Source organism: Heterocephalus glaber, unplaced genomic scaffold (genome assembly GCF_053883595.1).
Source record: "Heterocephalus glaber isolate CG9 unplaced genomic scaffold, H.glaber_assembly_v1.0 deba00000122, whole genome shotgun sequence".
Taxonomy (NCBI): Eukaryota; Metazoa; Chordata; class Mammalia; order Rodentia; family Bathyergidae; genus Heterocephalus; species Heterocephalus glaber.
Genome location: NW_028258138.1, coordinates 54,901,626 through 54,920,888, shown reverse-complemented (window position 1 = coordinate 54,920,888; position 19,263 = coordinate 54,901,626). Strand labels below are relative to the sequence as shown.

The 19,263-nt window shown below is 32.9% G+C and overlaps 1 protein-coding gene across 10 annotated transcripts in view; it reads left to right on the top strand.

The window, feature by feature from the left end:
- Positions 1 to 19,263, top strand: part of Cblb (Cbl proto-oncogene B) — a 212,441-nt gene that overhangs the window by 90,047 nt on the left and 103,131 nt on the right. For all 10 annotated transcript variants that reach the window (XM_021264279.2, XM_021264269.2, XM_004835783.3 and 7 more), the window contains exon 4: positions 3,161 to 3,307. In XM_021264279.2, the coding sequence (XP_021119938.2) occupies positions 3,161 to 3,307 (147 nt within the window). The remainder of the gene's footprint in view (positions 1 to 3,160; positions 3,308 to 19,263) is intronic.

The following is a 19,263-nucleotide window of genomic DNA, read 5'->3' as shown; positions in this document are numbered from 1 at the left end:
GAAATAATTAAGATTATTGAATCTTTGTGGACAGATTTTAATTTTTTTCATTTATTTTAAGTAGGGAAGTTTTAGTGACCAACATATTCTTAATTAGTAAGCACTGAATCCTTTTTTAAATAGTCATCATTTCTCATATGATGGGAAATCAGGTGGCTTAGGAAAAATTGGCTAACTATGGAAGAATTGCACAATAGGTAAAGGCATTTCATCTATAAAGAACATGTGTAATTGTTCCCTTTCCCCCTGTGTCTATATAGTTAGATATAATTGTATCCTTGGATTTTATTTCAAATTGGAGGTCATTTTTTAAAAAAAATTGGTCTCTAAGGGACAGAGGGGTGGGCAGTTAAAGAAAGTACATACATTCTATCAAAATGCAGAAAAGAAAAATATCAAAAGATCATAGAAAAAAGAAAGCTTATTGGCTAATAATAAATTTAAGTGGCATCAATTAGGAGATTTACCTGTCCTTTTAATATATTAATGTGAATTGCAACCTCCATTAATCAGTGTCTTCCTAGAATAATTTACATAAATTTATACAAAGTGTGTGTATTTGTGAGTGTAAATATAAAATAAATATATCACAAATAATATATCCTGGTATACTTTGAAAAAGTATTATGAAATTTGATACATTCAAATATTTTTCATGACATGAATGGGGTTTCTTTTATACTAAAGGCAAAATATATATTTTCATTGTCTTATGCAAAAAGTTAAATAAAAGTATGGTGATATACTTGCAGGAACAAGAAAATGTAACTATATGCACATTTTGTAATTAACCGGTGTTTAGCTATGATCATGAGAGCTTTTAGGCTGTAAATTATAAAATGTTACTATTTCCATTTTAAAATTAAGTGTCTGTATAGCCACTAAATCAAATATCCAAGATGGGTATCATTGGCTTTGTGCTTTAGACCTTAGATCTAACAAGTATAAATGAAAAATATTTGGATATGATTAAAGAACAAAGAATCAAGGGGATGGAGAGTAACCAATTCAGAAAATAAGAAACAGTTGGTTTACTCTAATTAGAAACATCTTGATGTTTCTCTTTTCCTTTGTATGTACCAATTCAAAGTTTGATGGAAAATTAACTGTTTATCCTCATTATAGGAATAAATTCTTTGCAGATCTTCTAAGGTGACTTTATGTTTTCCTTAAACTCTAATCTTAAAAGTTAGTTGCAGTTTATATTGGCCACAGGTCTTTCCTTTGGTGTAGTGAACTAGTTCACTTTTTATTTCTTAGAACTGAATATCTTATTTCTATTTCACCTAAATGAGAAAATCAAGCCACTATCAGATGTTCACCTGATCAACAGAAGACTAACTCTTGGATTAGGTTGAGTTGGGTTTACATGTGGCTGGAGCTAAAGAAAATGAAGGAGCATTTGTGTATAACTGATGAATTTGCTGTGTTTTCATCAGACAAACATTCAAGTAAAGTTTAAATTCTGACCCCCTTTAAAAAAATATCATCTCATAGACAATACAGATTACAGAATTAGCTTATATTTTCATTTTTACAATGATGTATTTATTAAAATTATAGAATTTGCCAGGGATTTAGCTTAGTGGTTCCGGCACCTGCCTCACAAGCTCAAGGTCCCGAGTTTGATCGCCGGTACCAAAAAAAAAAAAAAAAAATTATAGAATTTGTACTTTATTGCTTTCTCTCCATATTTACTTTCCCTACTTTTTAATAATGAATATCCTTATTCTGTATTCATCTTATACAGGAAGTTATATGTTTCTTTTGTAAAAAGAACCTCCTTACAAAGAGTGACACTCATTGACTATATGGACAGGTGCCTATTACCTAACTAGTACCAAACCTATGTTTTTATTTGTTGAGTCATTAAACAGAGACACATTAGTAAAAATGCGGCACAGAAACACAGTTTTCAGTGACAGTGACATGGTGAAACATTATGTGGTTTTATATGTTAATTTTATGTGTTAATTTTCTTTGAGTCCTAAAACATTTGCCTCTGCCCCAAGCTGCAAAACACACACATGCATGCATGCCTGTTGACTTCTGGTGACTCTGAGTAAATGCAAATATTAAAAAAGCAAGGCAAATTTAAACCTGAAAAATTCCTTAGTATTTTGTGTTGTACTTGCTTCTTTATTATATAGAATGAACAGTTTATGGCGGATCAACATAATATCATAAAATTAAGAAATGGTAGAATGATTGCAGGTGATAGTATTGTTTTGGAAGATGAAACATTTTAAATTATGTCAGAATCCCAAGAAACATGGAACTTAAAATGAAGATGATAGCTGCATTTTCCTCTTTTCTAACCCACTTTCACATAATATTAGAACTTTTCTTCTAAAATAGAAATATCATTGTACCTTTAGTCTTTATTAATCCACTTCAGCTCACATTTCTTATACTTAACAAGGGGAACATATTAGAATTGCCCTGAAAGCTTTAAAAATAAGCACATATCTGGACTACATCATCAGAAAATCTGATTTTTAAGCAGGAATAGTAAGTATATATGACAAAATGTTTGCTTTTTAGTTCATATGCCTTTTTTATGACATATCCAAACCAAGATTCTGTCTCATGTCATTTTTTCATCTTATATTTGTTCCATTGTAGTCATGCCAAACACAGGTATTACACAAACCTGTAGTTCTATTTCCTACCTATATACTTTTTATATATAGTTCCTAATGCCTTAGATATATTTTCTTGCCTTTAACTTCCATACCCTCCTCTCAGTTCCAGGTCTTTCATCTGTCAAACAAATACTCATCTTTCTACATTGTTCTTTAATGACAGAATTCCTTACTTTCCCAGACAGAAAGTCCTGTTACCTTTTTGTTTTGCATTTATGTTTATGTTTTTTCTCTAAGTAGTCATCTCTCCCATTAAACTGAGCTCAGTGAAATTATGTAATTTATGTTGTTCATGCTCATGGAAATTAATGTATGGATAAATAATAAAGTAAAAGCTCATTAGGAATTTAAATGCATAGTGGCTTCTCTGAACATTGTTTTCATGAGTATGATTAAAAAGATTCATGATCAGTCACCAAGATCTAGTTTGCTATGTACATAATTCTGTGTTTCTTAATGTAGCTTCCCATTAAACTAATGTGCATACATATTTATTTTTTCCTCTGTGTTTATAGGCGGAAGCTTACAAAACTATCCCTTATCTTCAGTCACATGCTGGCAGAAATCAAAGCAATCTTTCCCTCTGGTCAGTTCCAAGGAGATAACTTCCGTATTACGAAAGCAGATGCTGCTGAATTCTGGAGAAAGTTTTTTGGTGACAAGTAAGTAAAACTCCTTTTTTTCCCCAATATGGATCCATCTTTCAAAGGTGATACAGCCTTGTCTGCTGTAACAACTGCTATAGCAACTGCCTCCAGTTGCTACCGGTATATGCTTTGAGTATATTGAGAATGTATTTGAGTATTTTTGGTGAGTGATATAATCAATTGGTAATTTTTCTGGTGCACCTGTCAAAATTATGCCTCAGTAATAGAATGGTTTTGTTACTATAAAGTAAATGTCAAGGTACACAATATTACATATTTTAAGAGAATTCACTGAGTCAGTTTGCTTGGAGAAGCAGTTATATAAGAGAAGCAGATATAAGATACAGTATCAGAAGCATTCTGTACTACATACAAAAGCTAAGGTCTATACAATACACATGAAAAGCTTGTAACTTCTTATAATTTATTATACACCTAAGACCATATACACAACATTAAAGCTAGAAGAGAATATAAACTATAAAAATAGCATAAATAAATTGCTCTGATGATCCAGAGAGGGAATTAGTAGCTTTGATATTGCAGAAATTAGGGACTGCTTCCCCAAGGAGTTAGTATGTGAAGCTTGTTTAAGATCTGAAGTAGGGGTATGAGAAGGTCCTAGCACCTTGGTCAACCCCTGTGTTAATTACTTTTCTCTCATTGCTGAGGCAAACTACCTGGCATCCAAAGTGAAAGGGGAAAACGTTTATTTAGCGCAGTTTGTAGAGGTTTCAGTACTTTAATGGGCTGGCTCCAAGGCAGGGATGGCAAACAGGCATCGCAGAGGTGCACACAAGGTAGCAAAGGTAACAAGGGATCTTAATGGTGTCTTTCTGCCCCTTTTATCTTATCCAGACTACCAGGATTAGAGTGGTGCCAAACCAGTCACTCATGTAGTGGTTTAGTAATCACATGCCCTTCATCCTAGCATTAACATTCCAGATTTAACTACCTTCAAAAAAGACTGGATGAAGCTTTGGGGCGACATCTAGACACAAGCCACAGCAACTCCCTCTCCCTTTTCTTTTGTATTATTGCACAAAAAGTATTATGAGTGAACAAGATAATTTTCATAATGATATCATAAAATAATTATATTGTAAGGTCTCTAGGTAAAGTTGTTTTTTAATAGATCCCATCCAGACACAGATTCTGGTGAGCTTGGAAAATAATTGGAATTTTATGTTTAAAGTCAGAATAATTTATAAAAGATGTATAAAACTTTTATGAGAAATCTCTCAGGTGATCGAGTGGGCATCAGGAGGCAGATGATTTTCTCCATAACCTTTTAAGGGTACCATTAATGAGAAAGCACCCTTAGGATGTTCCTGAATATTGGCAACACTTTGGATGAACAGTAAGGAGAAAAGCTGATCTCCTACATAGATTACTACTGTAATTCTCAGCTTAAAAGTCTATATTTCATAACTGATAAAATTAGGGATACAGAATGTTGCCATGCACTTTAGATAATTTTGGTGCTTTGACACTGCTGAACTGCACGAAACACTGATTTTCTTTTGTTTTTTTGTTATAAAACGCCATATTTATATACATATATATATATATATATACACCAACATGACTACATTATACTTACATAGAATAATGCATATTTTAATATACATAATTTTTTGGCTTCAAAAATATGAAAGTGTTTTTCACTTCTGAATGATTTTTAAAAACTAAAGGAGAAAATGCCATTATTGCCATTAACATGCATTCTGTGTTCTAGAAATCTCCTAGCTGTTTATAATGTTCCTATATCCATTCATAAATAAATTTAAAAAATAAGATTCAGCCTCATGTCTTCATCTGAATTAGAATAGACAAAAACTAATTAAATATTTATGCAAGGTGGAAAACAGGAAGGGCTTGACAAGTTTGAGAGGAAGAGTGGGTGGGTTTGCATTTGTATTACCACCATAAGCCTAGAGCAAATGGTTGGTAACCTTCAAAATAAACATTCTCATAAAATTTAAGAAATATGTAGAATAAACTGCTCATAGTATTTGTTTTTTGGGACCTGAAATTTCTGATGAGGTCTAAAATTGTTTACTTGTAAGGTTAATGAAAAAGAGAAATTGTTCATATGTTCTTCAAGAGAGGAGTTTACTTTGCTGGCCTCTTAAACCACAAAGAACTATGCACTTGAAACATCTTTATTTCCTCTGATTTATAACCACAGACATCAAGGGGCTGAAACTTCTGTTTAGCTGCTACATGAGTGAAATCACTGGTACAACAAATAGGAGGTTCTTAAATACTGGTTAAGAAGTCTCCCTACCTTCCAAACCCTTTTACCTTTGTCTTCTGTTTTCACTGATTCCAGAAAGCTGCATAATTTGCCTTGAACATTTTTATTTCAGGATGAGAGCCAAATTTCAAGCTGTTTGTGGTACTTAACACATATGTCCGTAGCCATCCAAATTAATGATACTTTGATGAGATTATTGGAGAAACTTTTTATATTCTCCCTGGGTTTTCACCTTGTAGTTCCACAATGTTTTATTGAAATAATGAACAAATAAATGAGTGATATAACCTTTCAGTGGATTGAATTCTTTGTTATTCATTATGCTGTGATACAAGTTTGTAGTTTCCTTTAACTTGGTTCTTGCATTGAGTCATTCCTATTATTTATCTCAACACACATTTGTGTCATGTGTAAACACTTTCATTTAACCTAACCAGTGCTTTAAAACTTGAAAACAGCTTTATTTTCTGAAACAGAACCATTGTGAAGTTGGTTCTAAAAACAGCCAAACAGGTTCTAACTTAGGGATTATTGTTGTGATTTGCTTTCCATAAAGAACAGAATCAATAATATTAAAACATTAAGATTAATTAAAAATTTGGAACAAACTGTTGTTCATAAGACTTTATAATAAATTCATAAAGACAGTCTCAGGATTTGGACCTTATAAAAAATAGGGAGTAGAGAAATAAGTGCTATATGCCTAATGCTTTATATCTGTACTTCCTAACTTTTTTGAAGTCCAGCAGGGTTACCTCTTTGCCGAGGGCCTACACCTGCCAGCCAGCAGTCTCTGTCTGCCTAGAGGCCCAAAGGGATTAATAACACAAAATTTGTCACAGCAACCTAATTGGGAAAAACCTGTATTTGATACATTTCATGCAAATTTACTTAATATTATAATATTGTAAACTGTTCAATTCTACTTTTTCTTTCCTGGTTTATTGACCAGGAGATAATAGAAGTATATAAGAAAATAAAAGTGACATTATTGAATATACATTTCTAACTAAGGTATGTAAAACGAGACAATACTAAACTGATTTTCATAATCTAGAATATTTTTATAGTCCAGAAAATTTAAGTATTAAATTTAAGGGAAAAGTCTTATAAAATGCACAAGTAGCTTTTAGATAAGAAAGAAGGAAGGGAAAAAAGGAAGGAACAAAGGGAAAGTAGAAAGAGATAAGGAAAGAAGAAATGAAAAGAATACTAATGTGTTTGGACTTTGGATGGGATTTATTTTGTAAGCAAATCAGGTAGCAGTTGGAAATTAATCATGAATTGCTAAACAAATGATAATTCAACAAACATCAATTGATTATATTTCTTGAATCTTCTTAGTTATCTCATTCTTTTTATACTGACTTTATTTCAGATTCTCTTCTTCAAGTTCAAAGTCAGACTCTTCCATGGATTAATCCTATCCCTAACTTCAGTAGCACTTTTTCTTTTGAAATCAGTGAAATTTCTGGAAAACAGCTAATCATTTCAACCTTTTACCGGAATTGCTCATATGAATACTGGTTCTAGGTTAAAATCTAAATTCCTGTTAACCTAGGTTTTAAGAACTGTTTTTATTTCTGTTTCCTGGCTTCATCTCTTTGTTCCTAGCTCATCTGCAAAGAAACAGAGTATTCCGTTCTCTACTCATGTTTCCTCCTGCAAAGTTCGCTCTCTCTTTCTCTTTTCTTTTTTAAAATTTTTGTACCTCATTATGTTTGTTTCCCTACCACTGCTTAAGTAGCCAGTAACCCATGCCCCACTCGTTATTGCCACTTTGGAAGCTTCCTGTGGATCCCTACTCTAAACATGAATGTACATACTCTTTATGGCCAGGTACTTGGGCTCACATCTGTCTGACTGGATTACAATGCATTGCTAACATACTTACATTTCCCAGTTGAGAAGATTCCAATAGATTAGAAAGTTTCTTTCAAAGCACTGACTTTATTTATCTCTGTTGTTCAGAGCCTGATACATTTCCTGGAATGTGTGGGTACTAATACTTGTTAATGGAGTATATGAATAATTGGATGGATGGATGATGATGTCTCATTTGTGCTGTCAGTTTGCAGTGACTTTACTACAAACTGACCTATTTATCATCAATTCCTGTAGTTCTACTCCTTGGATGTCTGTCTACCCTCTTCTTCCTTTTCTTCCATCCCAGAATTTTGAAATGTTTCTTAAAATCCAGGTTAGAAGTTCCATTTTCTGTTCTATTTTTAATCACATATGGCTTCTCACACAGTTAACTTTACCCATTCTTTGTATTCTTGTTGCATTTTAGACATCCTTATATTACTGAGCTGTGTTATGGCTTATATCTAGATGTCCTGCCAAAGCCTTAGGTGGTCACGGGTGTGATTTATTACAGCTGGCTGGGCTTAGGGCAGTGGTGGCAAACCTATGGCACACATGCTGCAGTGGGCTGTTTGTACCATTGAAAGGTCTAAAAGGTTCACCATGACTTATCTAAGCCTTGTGATAGTGGGATTAAGGGTATATGGTATTAAATTAGTTCCTTGATAGGAATTAACATAATTCTGGATGGATAATGAAGCCCTGTCCTCTGTGTGAGTAGCACCAATCAGTAGGCTTATAGCTTGGACAGAATATAAAGGGAGGGAGAGAAGGTAGGCTTGCTGCTTTCTGCTGCCTTCTGCCTGCCATGCCATGAATTGTTTCTCTGCTGCAATGCCCTTCTGTCATAAAACTGCTTTGGAGCCACCTGACTATGGACTGAAACCTCTACAAACTGTGAGCTGAAACATGTGAGTGTCAAGTATTTTGTCTCAGTGAGAAGAATAACTGAGGCAGTGTGTATTTGTTGTATGGATTTTTCCTGTTTGATTTGAGGCTCTTTGGTGAATTTTTACCCAAATTTATTAAAAACAAACATATTTGTTGCGGTTGTCAACAGGGTTTATTGTCAGTGAATTTACAGGTGCTAGCTCCAGTATATAATCTTTATTCTTCAAATGATTCTTGAAGGAGTCGTTTGTATACAACATTCAATAGTTGTTGGTCAAACATACTGAGTATGTAATGTGATATTTCTACTACTTGTTCTCTCTTCCTTATGTTCTATTATTCATTCTCATTGGCTTATTTCATTCTCTTCTGATTCATCAATTACAGGTTTCTATGTCTTGGCTTATGTTGTTTCTTCCATTTAGTGATTTTTTTAATCTGGAAAAAGTTTCTTACTAATTCCTCAAACATCCCTCAACATCACTCATGATGTTTCCTTTTCATTGTTATTATTAGATATCTTAATATTTAAATCCTAGAAGCTATTGCTTATCTTCTACATTTATGAGTTTTATTGTTTTATTATAATTATTTGTCTGTTGTATTTTTCCATTAGACTATAATCTTCATGAAATTAGGTATATTTATCTTGTGTTTCTAAAGTAAGTTAGCATAGTATGTCATAGATTTTTCAGGAACTATTGTGCGTTTGATTTAAATGAGTTGAGAAGAAGAGGAATATACATAAGTCTGTGTATGTGTAAGACAGAAAGATGTGTGAAAGAGCTTGCTTGCTCTACTGAGAGCACAAGGTCAGCCATGCCACCTCTGGAGCCAGACTGTCTGTGCACAGGTTCTGACTATAACGTCCCTGTTTTGTCACTCTGGGGAAGCTATGTAGTTTGCTCATGCATCTGTTTCCTCTTTTATTAAGCTTGTATGATACTTTTACCACCTATTACCCAGGGTTATTGTGAGACATAAAAAGGCTAAAACTTTTCTAGAAAGTTCCTAAAACCTGTATAGCACAGGTTTAATAAACAATCTGTATTATGATTAATCAATTTAACTCTTTGTTATTAAACCAAATATATTTTATTAGTTCTATAATTAGTATAATTAACATTTGGTGGAAGTTCTATCCTCCTTAGCATTCTATAAGCAAAAGCCAAAAAGGAATAAAAAGAAAGTGTTTTTATATTATATTTAGCCTTGCATGAAAGTAGATTGAAGGTAAACAATTTTGCTTTCCATAGGGGGATGACCTATTTGTAGTTCAGTGTATTGCTTCTACCTTTGTTTTCCTGGGGAAGTGGTATGGACTGTCTTTGGTTTCCTGTATTTCCCTTCACTTTTAATATGAAATAAGGGAAAATGTTTTTTTATCCTCTATTGAGTAAGATACCTGCTTGTCTACCCCACTAACTAGATCAGTTTTGCCTCAAATAAAGAAAAGACAGTCTATTTTTAGTGAAGAAAGGAGATACACATTAGAAATTAAGGACTTATTTCTGCAGTAAAACTCCGAGCAGGTTTTCTATAAAGAAAAAGCAAAACTCCAATGAAAGTCACATTATTTCTAGGTAATATTTCTGCTGTATAGACAATCCCATTATTATCCATTAAAGAAAATCAACTTATCTTTGTCAATAGGAAGATAAAATTTACATGCTTTTTGCAGTCTTATTTTGTTCAACTCGTTATAGAAATAACCTAAATACAAAAAGAAGGAAGATGACAAATGTAATTTTCCAGTTATGAACAGTCTGTTTTCCACTTGGCTAGGACAGTACACAGAGATGATAATATTTAAACCAAGTTTTTACCATTTATAAGTGTCTAAGGAACATCACACCTGGTAGGATAATTTCCCAGTAGTTATTTCCTGCACTGGTCAGTGAAGCCCTCAGTGTTGATAAGTTATACACACAAGACACTATCAGTCTGTTCAGTGAAGTGGGAGTAGGATGGAGTTGTTATAGTGTCTTATCATTCCAAAGAAAGGTGCACAGTAACAGTGAAGCTACATATGTACATGCTTTTTTTCTTCTTCATCTTTTTCCCCCTTTGTTTTTTTTTCCCTATTTACTCTGAACCCTCTCCGTGAAATTACCATTATTTAGGTTCTGTTTTTCATGCAAAAATATATTCTATATTGTATGCATAAGACAAATAAAGGACATACTATAAAATGATTTTTAAAAATTATATAAAATGCACATATAATTTTGAAATTTTTTTCCTCATCCTGAAGGTGTCATCTGTGTTCTCCCTTGAGTTCATGGCTGTAATCTCCATATACACTTTAGGAACTGATAAATAAGGTGAAAAATAGGGTAAATGAGGAGGCTACCACAGATGATAATGGGTAAATTAAAATGTTCATGAATTTGAGATTTTTTTATGGTTTAGATCTAAAATGTCCCTCAAAGGTTTCCTCTTTGGAGGTAGGACCTGTTTGGAAGGGGCAGGTCACTGAGGGGTGACATGAAAGGGTGTATTCTTGTCACAGGCTCCTCCTTTCTCTCTCTGCTTCCTGCTCTCCATGAAGTAAGCAGCTGTTCTCCCTTAGGCCCTTCTGGTAACACAGTTTCAGTGATGGAGCTGGAACCCACTGAAACTCAGAGCCAAAATAAACCCCTCCTCTTTTAAGTTGCAGATGTCCAATTTTTTGTTTCTGAGATGGGAAAGCTGATTAATATAAAAATGATATCAAGATAAAATTGGTTTGACTTGACTATTAATAAGATATTTGAGGTGAAAGAAAAGAGTCAAATATGAAGCCTCAATCTGCTTTGATCAACTGGATACCATTCATTAAAACAGGAAAAGTAGGAAGAGATTTGGAGATAGCTTCAGTTTGGCAAATGTTCAGTTGTATGTCTGAATGAGTCCACATGTAGGTATCTATTAGTAGTTTCAATGTAGTGGCTTGAGGTTGTAGAAAAAATAGAGTAGAGATAGGTTGAGACTTTAGAACAACTAGTACACTTATGAGTGTACAGAAATAACAACCTATGTAATGTTTTCTTTGGCCTTATATATATAATTTTTAAAAATTAGTTGCTAACTTTTAAAAATTATTGATTTTATATGAAACATATTGTGTTGAATTTCATTGAAAAGGGAGAAGAAGTGATGACAAAAGTAGGTTAGCATTGTAGTAAGGCAAGTGCCTACATCTGGTGCCAACTGTGTTCTTCAGATGTTCTTTCTTCCGTTGGTATGGTCCTTACTTGGACCCTGCACATTTCCATTGTGTCTCTGCTCTGAGATACTTTACATTGTAGTCTCCAGAAGATCTATGAAACATAGGATTAATTGATATGGACCATGAAGAAGGTGCAGAAAGAATGAAAACGTCCATACAGAATTCTGATGAATGAAATATGCACAGGGGAAATTTAAGGAATTTTGAGTCACTGAAAAGTAGAGGAAAAACTAATATGAGAATGTAGTGTTATAGGAGCCAGAAAAAGGTGAGCTCTAATGAAAGATGGAGATGAACTAGATGATAGTAGTGAAGACTCAAACTAGATTAAAAGTTAAAAGTTTTCATGCATATAGTAATAAAACGGCATTAATAATCTAATTTATTTATACTTTAAAAATTTTGCAAGTCTCCTTTATGATCAAAATGTTAAAGGCTTCTAAGTGTTGCCTGAGCCAGGTATTTGAGTTTTTGGTGTCTATAAAGGTATGTTGGCTATGTCGAATTTGTAGTGATCTCTAAGTTTATTAGGGTGTGTATGTATGTGTGTGTTTGTGTGCATGCACAGTGGGAATTTGGAGTACACTGAGTGCCCTGGATTTTGCTGTGCAGTGCATAGGTAGATTCTTTTGTCTGGCTCTCTGTCAAGATTGTCGCCATCCAAGGTGTGTGGTAGAGTGTGAGAGTTATCTTTTATTTTGAGGTTTCTAAGATTTCTCATGATAAAGTTGTGACCTTGTCTTCTTACATCTATTTTTATCTAGATTTTTACTACTTATTTTACCTCCCCATGTTGAGAAGTAGCTGTCTCCTTTTTGCCGTTTTTTCTTTTTTCTTTTCTACCAAATGAGAAAAATACATTAATACTATTTGCTGAAGATACTAATGTTTTCTGAATCAATTCTCAGTATTAAGCTAAAATAGTTTCTAAACTATGTTTCTGGAATGTAATTTAAAAACTTTTTTTGCATGGCCCTAAAAAAAGACCAAACTTCATGTTTCCCATGGATCCGCTCTTTCCCAGTGAATCAGTTTTGAGTTAATTTGTTACATTACAACAATTCTTGAGCTATTTAAATTCTCGTTTTCAGTAATTATTGTAGATTTTTATTTTCTAAACAGTTAATTTTAGTGCAACTTAAAATGTAATACTTCAAAAATGTTTTAATATGTTTATGGCTTTATTATAATTTCAGATTACAGTAAAGTACAATTACATTATATTTTTATTGTTTATTGCCCATTATAAAATATCTGGGCTCCTTCAGTTCTAGGTTCTATTCTATCTATATGCAGATATCTCCCTCCTCTCTTTTCACTGTCTGAGGGGGACTGAAAGGTCAGGGAACAAGCGAAAGAAACAGCTTATGCTCTGACCACTGCTCTTTCTGTGAGTTGTAAAGTCCTTTGAATCTGCCCTAATAACTGGTGTCTTTTTCCAGTATCCAGGAACATGGGAGGCTAACTTGTTGACTTGCTTGCAAGCAGGGTAGAATTCCAGGCTCTGCTATTCTTTAGCATCATTTTCTGCTGGTAGAGAAGATGTTTGTGACTTAATAGCAAGGCAATTAAAACATTTTACAATCACTGTGTATTTCATATTTTTCATCAGTGCTAATGATGTATTCCTCTTCCTTATTTTGAATGTTATTCTATGAAACTTAATAATTGCTTTTCCTACATAGTTTTTTGTTAGACTTTAATAACAAAATAATTATTCAGAATGTCATCAGTAGTTTGTCTTATTAAAATGACATTTTGGTTGATCTCATTATTCACAGTATGTACCATTTCTCCTGAAAAGGTTTCAGAAGTATTGCTAGAAATTACATATTTCTTTTGCCTCAATTTACTTTATACTTCTAGCAGACTTCACTCATTGCATGTTGACTTGATTTATCTATGTTGAAAGTATTATGAAGGATTTTCTTTTGTTATCAATTGTATCTTGTTTGTAAGGCTAAGTTCCTACTGGTAAATGGAAGATAATTTTAAAAACCTTACTTAAACCTTTCTGTGGGAAGACTTTATAATTTTAATGTATGTAATTTCCTAATTTCATTTAATCTGACCACAGCAAATCAAAGGCATCTTTCTGTAACCAGTGAGCTATTATATCTCATGAACTTACCAAGTATTATTGAACTTTCAGAGAAAATATAATAAAAAACAGTTGTTCTTTAGAAAGAAATGAACAAATATCCACTAAGACCAGAATTTTTCTGTTGCCCTATGATTGATGCCTACTAAGTAGGAAAATTACAGCCGGAATTTTTACATATTTTTATGGATTATATTTTTACATAATCCTATCCTATCCCACCTATAAATAATGCCTTCAAAGTCAGAAAATTAAAAAATTATGTATTCATAGCTACAATAGTTTTTTATTTCCAAAAGTTAGAACACAAGATGAAAAGTTACAAAGCACCAAATCTATCACATGACTGAAGTTATTGAAAAAATCAGGAATAAAGCTGAAGAAGCTATTTTCTTGTTTATGAAATTTTACAAGAACCATTTCTAGATTTAGGTTTTAGGCTGTGGAAGTGAGAATAATTTTCTACTATATAGAGGTATAATAATTAACTGCACTCTATAGACATAGAGCTGTGAGCTTTTGGATGAGGAAAAGATAAGTATTCCAAATGGTGTCCGTAGCTTTGTTAAAGTCAGCAATTTTCTTTATTGGAGAAGAATGATTAGATCTAATTATGACTGTTCTTGGTATCCATGGTTACCATCCTGCCAGAGATAAATTGTTGTAAGACAGTTTTTCGGCCAGAGTGGTTTTGATGTGCTCTAGCTATAGGTTGCTTGAAAATAGCTGTTCCCTGTTATTGATTAAACAGCAAAAGCAGTATAGCCTGATAAAATCTATTTTCATATCCTTCAAGAAATAGGGTCACTACCAAAAACGATTGGATTTAAGTAATAACTATATACAAAGTGTAAGTAGATTTAGGAATCACAATTCTAATGTTTTATATCCATAATAAAAAAATCAGAACACATCAAATGTCTTATGCATATTCTATTATTTTCTGAACAAAACTGGCCCTCAGTTCATAAGTACTGACACTAAATATATCTTTGTTGATCTTGGTGAATTTTCTAGAAAAATCAGCATAAGATTAAACATAGGCCATGGGTTAATAGAGATAGAATAGGGTGTTTTTTGTCTGTGTTTGTTTCAAGTTCAAGTAAGGCTATCCTTAAACTAGATTGGATTTGAAACAACCATCACTACAGCAACAAAACTGACAATGAAGCATGTTGATTCCCTTGATTGCATTGTGGATTTTATTGTCCATTCCCATACTTCTTTCTCTCTTTTCAAACTGGGATTTTAATGTAATATTTTTTAAAAGTTGAATATGTAAAGCTTAATGTACATGGAGAAAAGTGCACAAATCATAAATATAAATTGAGAAGTGTCACAAAGTGAAAACTACCAGTGTAAATGCCCCTAATATAGGGTAGTGGTATATAAGCTGCAGCATAAACCCTCCTGCCGCCCCACCAAGTCCCATATTGTCACTGCCTGCCCACAGTATCTCTGGTTGCACCATAATGGAATCATATAAAGTTGAAATCATACAAACCATACTGCCTCAAACTAAACTGGCTTGACCCTGTATTATGTTTATGGAATTTCACTCTGTTCCTGTACATAGTACTACTTTATTCATTCTCCCTTCTCCATTACCTGGCAGTTCTGCTATTAACACACATTGGGTTCTTTCTCTATGGGATTGTTATTAATAGTGACATTCTTTTGTACCCATTTAAGGATATCTATGCATTTCTGATAGATATATACAAGTACAATTGCGAACTTCTAGTCTATGCAGAGTATTGGCTTGTGTAGACCTCCCAACAAATTTCCAAAGTGTTTGTACCAATTTAGTCATCTCTAATAAGTGTGTAACAGTTTCTGTTGCTCCATATCCTCCTCAGTGTTTTATAATATCATTCATTGCTTTTTACTAAGTCATTCCTTTGGGGTAGAGTGAAATTTCATTGTGTTTTTAGTTTACAATTTCTTGATGACCAGTAAAGTTGAGTACATCTTTGTATGTTTATTGAACATTTTAATTTCTTTGAACTGCACTTGTATAAAAATTGCTCAATTTTTATTATTTGTACTTACTTATTGAAGTTTTTATATGTTATGAATATAAAATTTTTGTTATGTCTGTAAATACTTTCTTTTTGTAGGTGACTTTCTTTTTCAGTTTGTTAATGATATTTACTCTTCCTTTTAAATCATTTTCCTTTTTGCTTTGGGCAATATGGGTTGTGTTTAAATTTTTTGCCTGCTCCAGTGTAATGCTGATAGTTTCTCATATATCTCCTTAAAAACTTTGTTTTCCTTTTCAATTTTAGTTCTAAGATGTGTCTAAAATTGAATTTGCTTAATGTGTTGGAAGGTAATGGCCAAGATTCAGTTTCTTTCATGTGTGTATTCATTTGACCCAGCAACATTTATCGAAAATCATCATTTACCACTACTGTTTATACAGAACTGCTGTTGTGTACCAAATTCCGTTGTATTTCATTATGAAATTTCTGTTCTGCCTCACTAGTGTATGTCTCTATCCATGCGGCGACACGTGGTCTTAATGTAAGAATTACAAGCTTGTCAGTGTTGTTATTATCGAAGATTATCTTGTTTAATCTTGGCTCTTGGCATTTCCTATAAAGTTTAGAGTCTGTTTATTCTTATTATCATAATGCCTTCTGGGAGTTTTAATTGAGGTTGTATTAAATCTGTAGGTCAGTTTGAGGGAATTCACATCTTTATAATACTGAGCCTGCTGATCTGTTAAAGTGTTAGATATAATATCTAACTGTGCATGTGAGTGTGTTTCTGTTGTGGCCTTACTCATGTTTTGTTACTTTTATTTCTATTGATTTAATATTTATAGATGGCACTGCAAAAGTCAAGTTTTTAAATTTTTCATTCCTAGTTATGTATACTGCTGATATGTAGAAATAGGATTTTCTTATATTGCTCTTCAGCAACCATGTTCGGCTCCCTCATGATTTCTCATTTAACCTGTAAATTTTGTGTATGTATTTTTCTAGATATAAAATCATAAGTAAATACTGGTTCAGTTGATTCTATGATGAAATAATTGTTTAATATTTGAGTATATGTTTTATTACTTTAATCCATTAGGATACATTAGAAAGATAGAAGCATTATAAATGTAAGCACATCCAGAAAATGAAATTTTAAAAATCGCTTATAGTTCATCATCACTTCAGATTTGTAATGGCTTTTTGGACATCACAACTAGTTTTGAATGTAGGGTCTTAAAGTATGCAATAATGTTAAAAATACTGTTTCCATTTAATAATATGCCATGGATATTTTCACATGATATGTATTTTCTGTGCAATTTTAAGTGATGTAACATTCTTTTCAATGTTCTATTGTTATTCAGAGATTACTTGTTTTTAATGTTTTGCTATTATAAACAAAACTGCTTGAAGAGATTTGTAGGAGACTTTTTGCACTGCTCTACACTTTTTGAACTTAATTATCTTTAGACAAAATTCCTTATAAGTAGACTTTCTGGGTCAAAATTTATAGATTCGCTTCCAGAAATGCTAAATTCTCATTCATTCCAGAATTATACTTAAGTTTTTGTTTTCAGATGCCATAGTTTTTGTTGATAATTACTTTTTGCTTGGTTATTTGTTTGGTTATTTGTTTTGTAGTACTGGGGATTGGACCCAGGGTCTTTGCAGGGAGCTGTTTCCTCAGCGTATTTTTTACTTTTTATTTTGAGATGGGGTTTCACTGTTGCCTAGGCCAAGCTCGAACGTGGAATGGAATCCGAGAGCGCTGGAATTATAGGCACGTTCCACCACATTGGGCAAATTCACACCTTTGTTAGATGAAATAACATCTGTAGCCTTTGAGGAAGTAGAGGTTTCAGGTAAATTTTTAAAATCAACTTCCTAGCACTTTGTATGTTTTTATTCCTTTTACTTTTCTCTTAAAAGTACAGGATTTTCAAATTGGGCTGTTGAATACTTGCTTCCATTTCTACCCTGGAGGAGCTGATCCCAGAAGATTGTGTTATCTGTGAACTGCTGACCCACAGATACCTTTTCAGTTTTGTTTTTCTATATCTGGCTGGTCTTAGGCTCTGATTTTCTTTGAAAGGATGTTGTATTTTTCAAGATGCCCTTCTTGATTGTTGGTGGGAGAGTAAACTGGTACAACCACTATGGAAATCAGTACAGTGACTCCTCAAAAAACTAAAACTAGAAATTCTATTGGACAAAGCTATTCCCTTTCTAGGTATCTTCACCAAAAGAATTAAAGATATCATACCACAGTTATGTACATATTTATAGCAGCATAATTCATAATAGTTAAACCTTGGAAACAGGCCATATGTCCGTATTCAACAGGTGAATGGATGCAGAAAGTATGGTATTTATATACAGTGGAGTACTACTCTGCAAGAAAGAAGAATAAACATGTCATTTATAGGAAAATGGATGCACTTTCAGACTAAAATTTTAAGTGAAGTAAATCACACACAAGCTTAAATATCACATGGTATCTCTTATATGAGAAACTCAATATATAAAGTACAAAATAAAAGAAAATTGGAAAGAAGAGAGAAAAGTAATCATAATCCAAACATGAACAATATATCTAAAAGTATACCTTGATTTATTAGAATCATCTTCTGTATTTTATGTGTTTTTTGCCCGTTAGTTTGGCTGTTAATCTGATAATTAACTTTATAAGGACTTATAAGATAAATAAATGAATCCTATGCTGGCAAAAAATGGGGGCAGATGGAGGGGAAAGGGGAAAAATGAATTGAGATGTGTTAGGAACATATACTAATTTACCACAATAAATATATTCATTATGTACTGCAAACATATACTAATAAAAATAAAACATTTTCAAAAAAGAAGTTCTAGAAACAGAGACTTCTAAAGACAATAACTTGCTGTTTAGTCGAGAGATTAGAGTCCATTATCTAATAGTAAAACTATAATAAAGCCTTATGTATTAAATTCTTATGGCATATGAACAAAACTATCCCTTTTTTTTTCAAGTCATCAAAAGATTTCTGTGTAGCCATGGCTGATAGTAACCAGTGCATGGCAGCCATCCTCTTATTGGAAGTCTAGAGATCTTGAAATTTTATTATCCTAATAAGTGCCTACCTTCCTGTTGGTCTTGTGATCTGTTAGTTGTAGATTGATAGTGAGTTGTGCTTTTCTGTATATTTTAAAGGTGGTTCAATTTGCAATTAAATGTGTTTTATAATTATATGGTAAATAGAACACTTTAAAGATTTTGTGATTTGTGAGAGCTTTAAGCTTGAGTTGGCTCATTTAGTGTTTTTTTCCTCTTCTCATCCCCCTTTCTTTTACTAGGTTTCCTCCACACTCAAGTTTCTACATGTTTTAAAACAATTTTCCATAAATATTTTCTCTCCCAGGCTTTATGTCTAAGGGAAGAAGAGGTAGTGAGAAATGCTACTCTCTCGCTACAATTTCATTAAAAGCATGAAAATGTATTCTGTTCCTATCTCCACCCACCACCTCAATTCAGGAAAAGAAAATGGTAACCACTTCCAATTCTCTGTGGGAAGTTTAGGTTCTGTGTGCAACAGCTTTAGTACAATATGTTGTTTTGTTTGTTTGTTTTTAAAGACATCTATCTGTTCTTCATTTGGGAAATACTTCCCTCGCTAA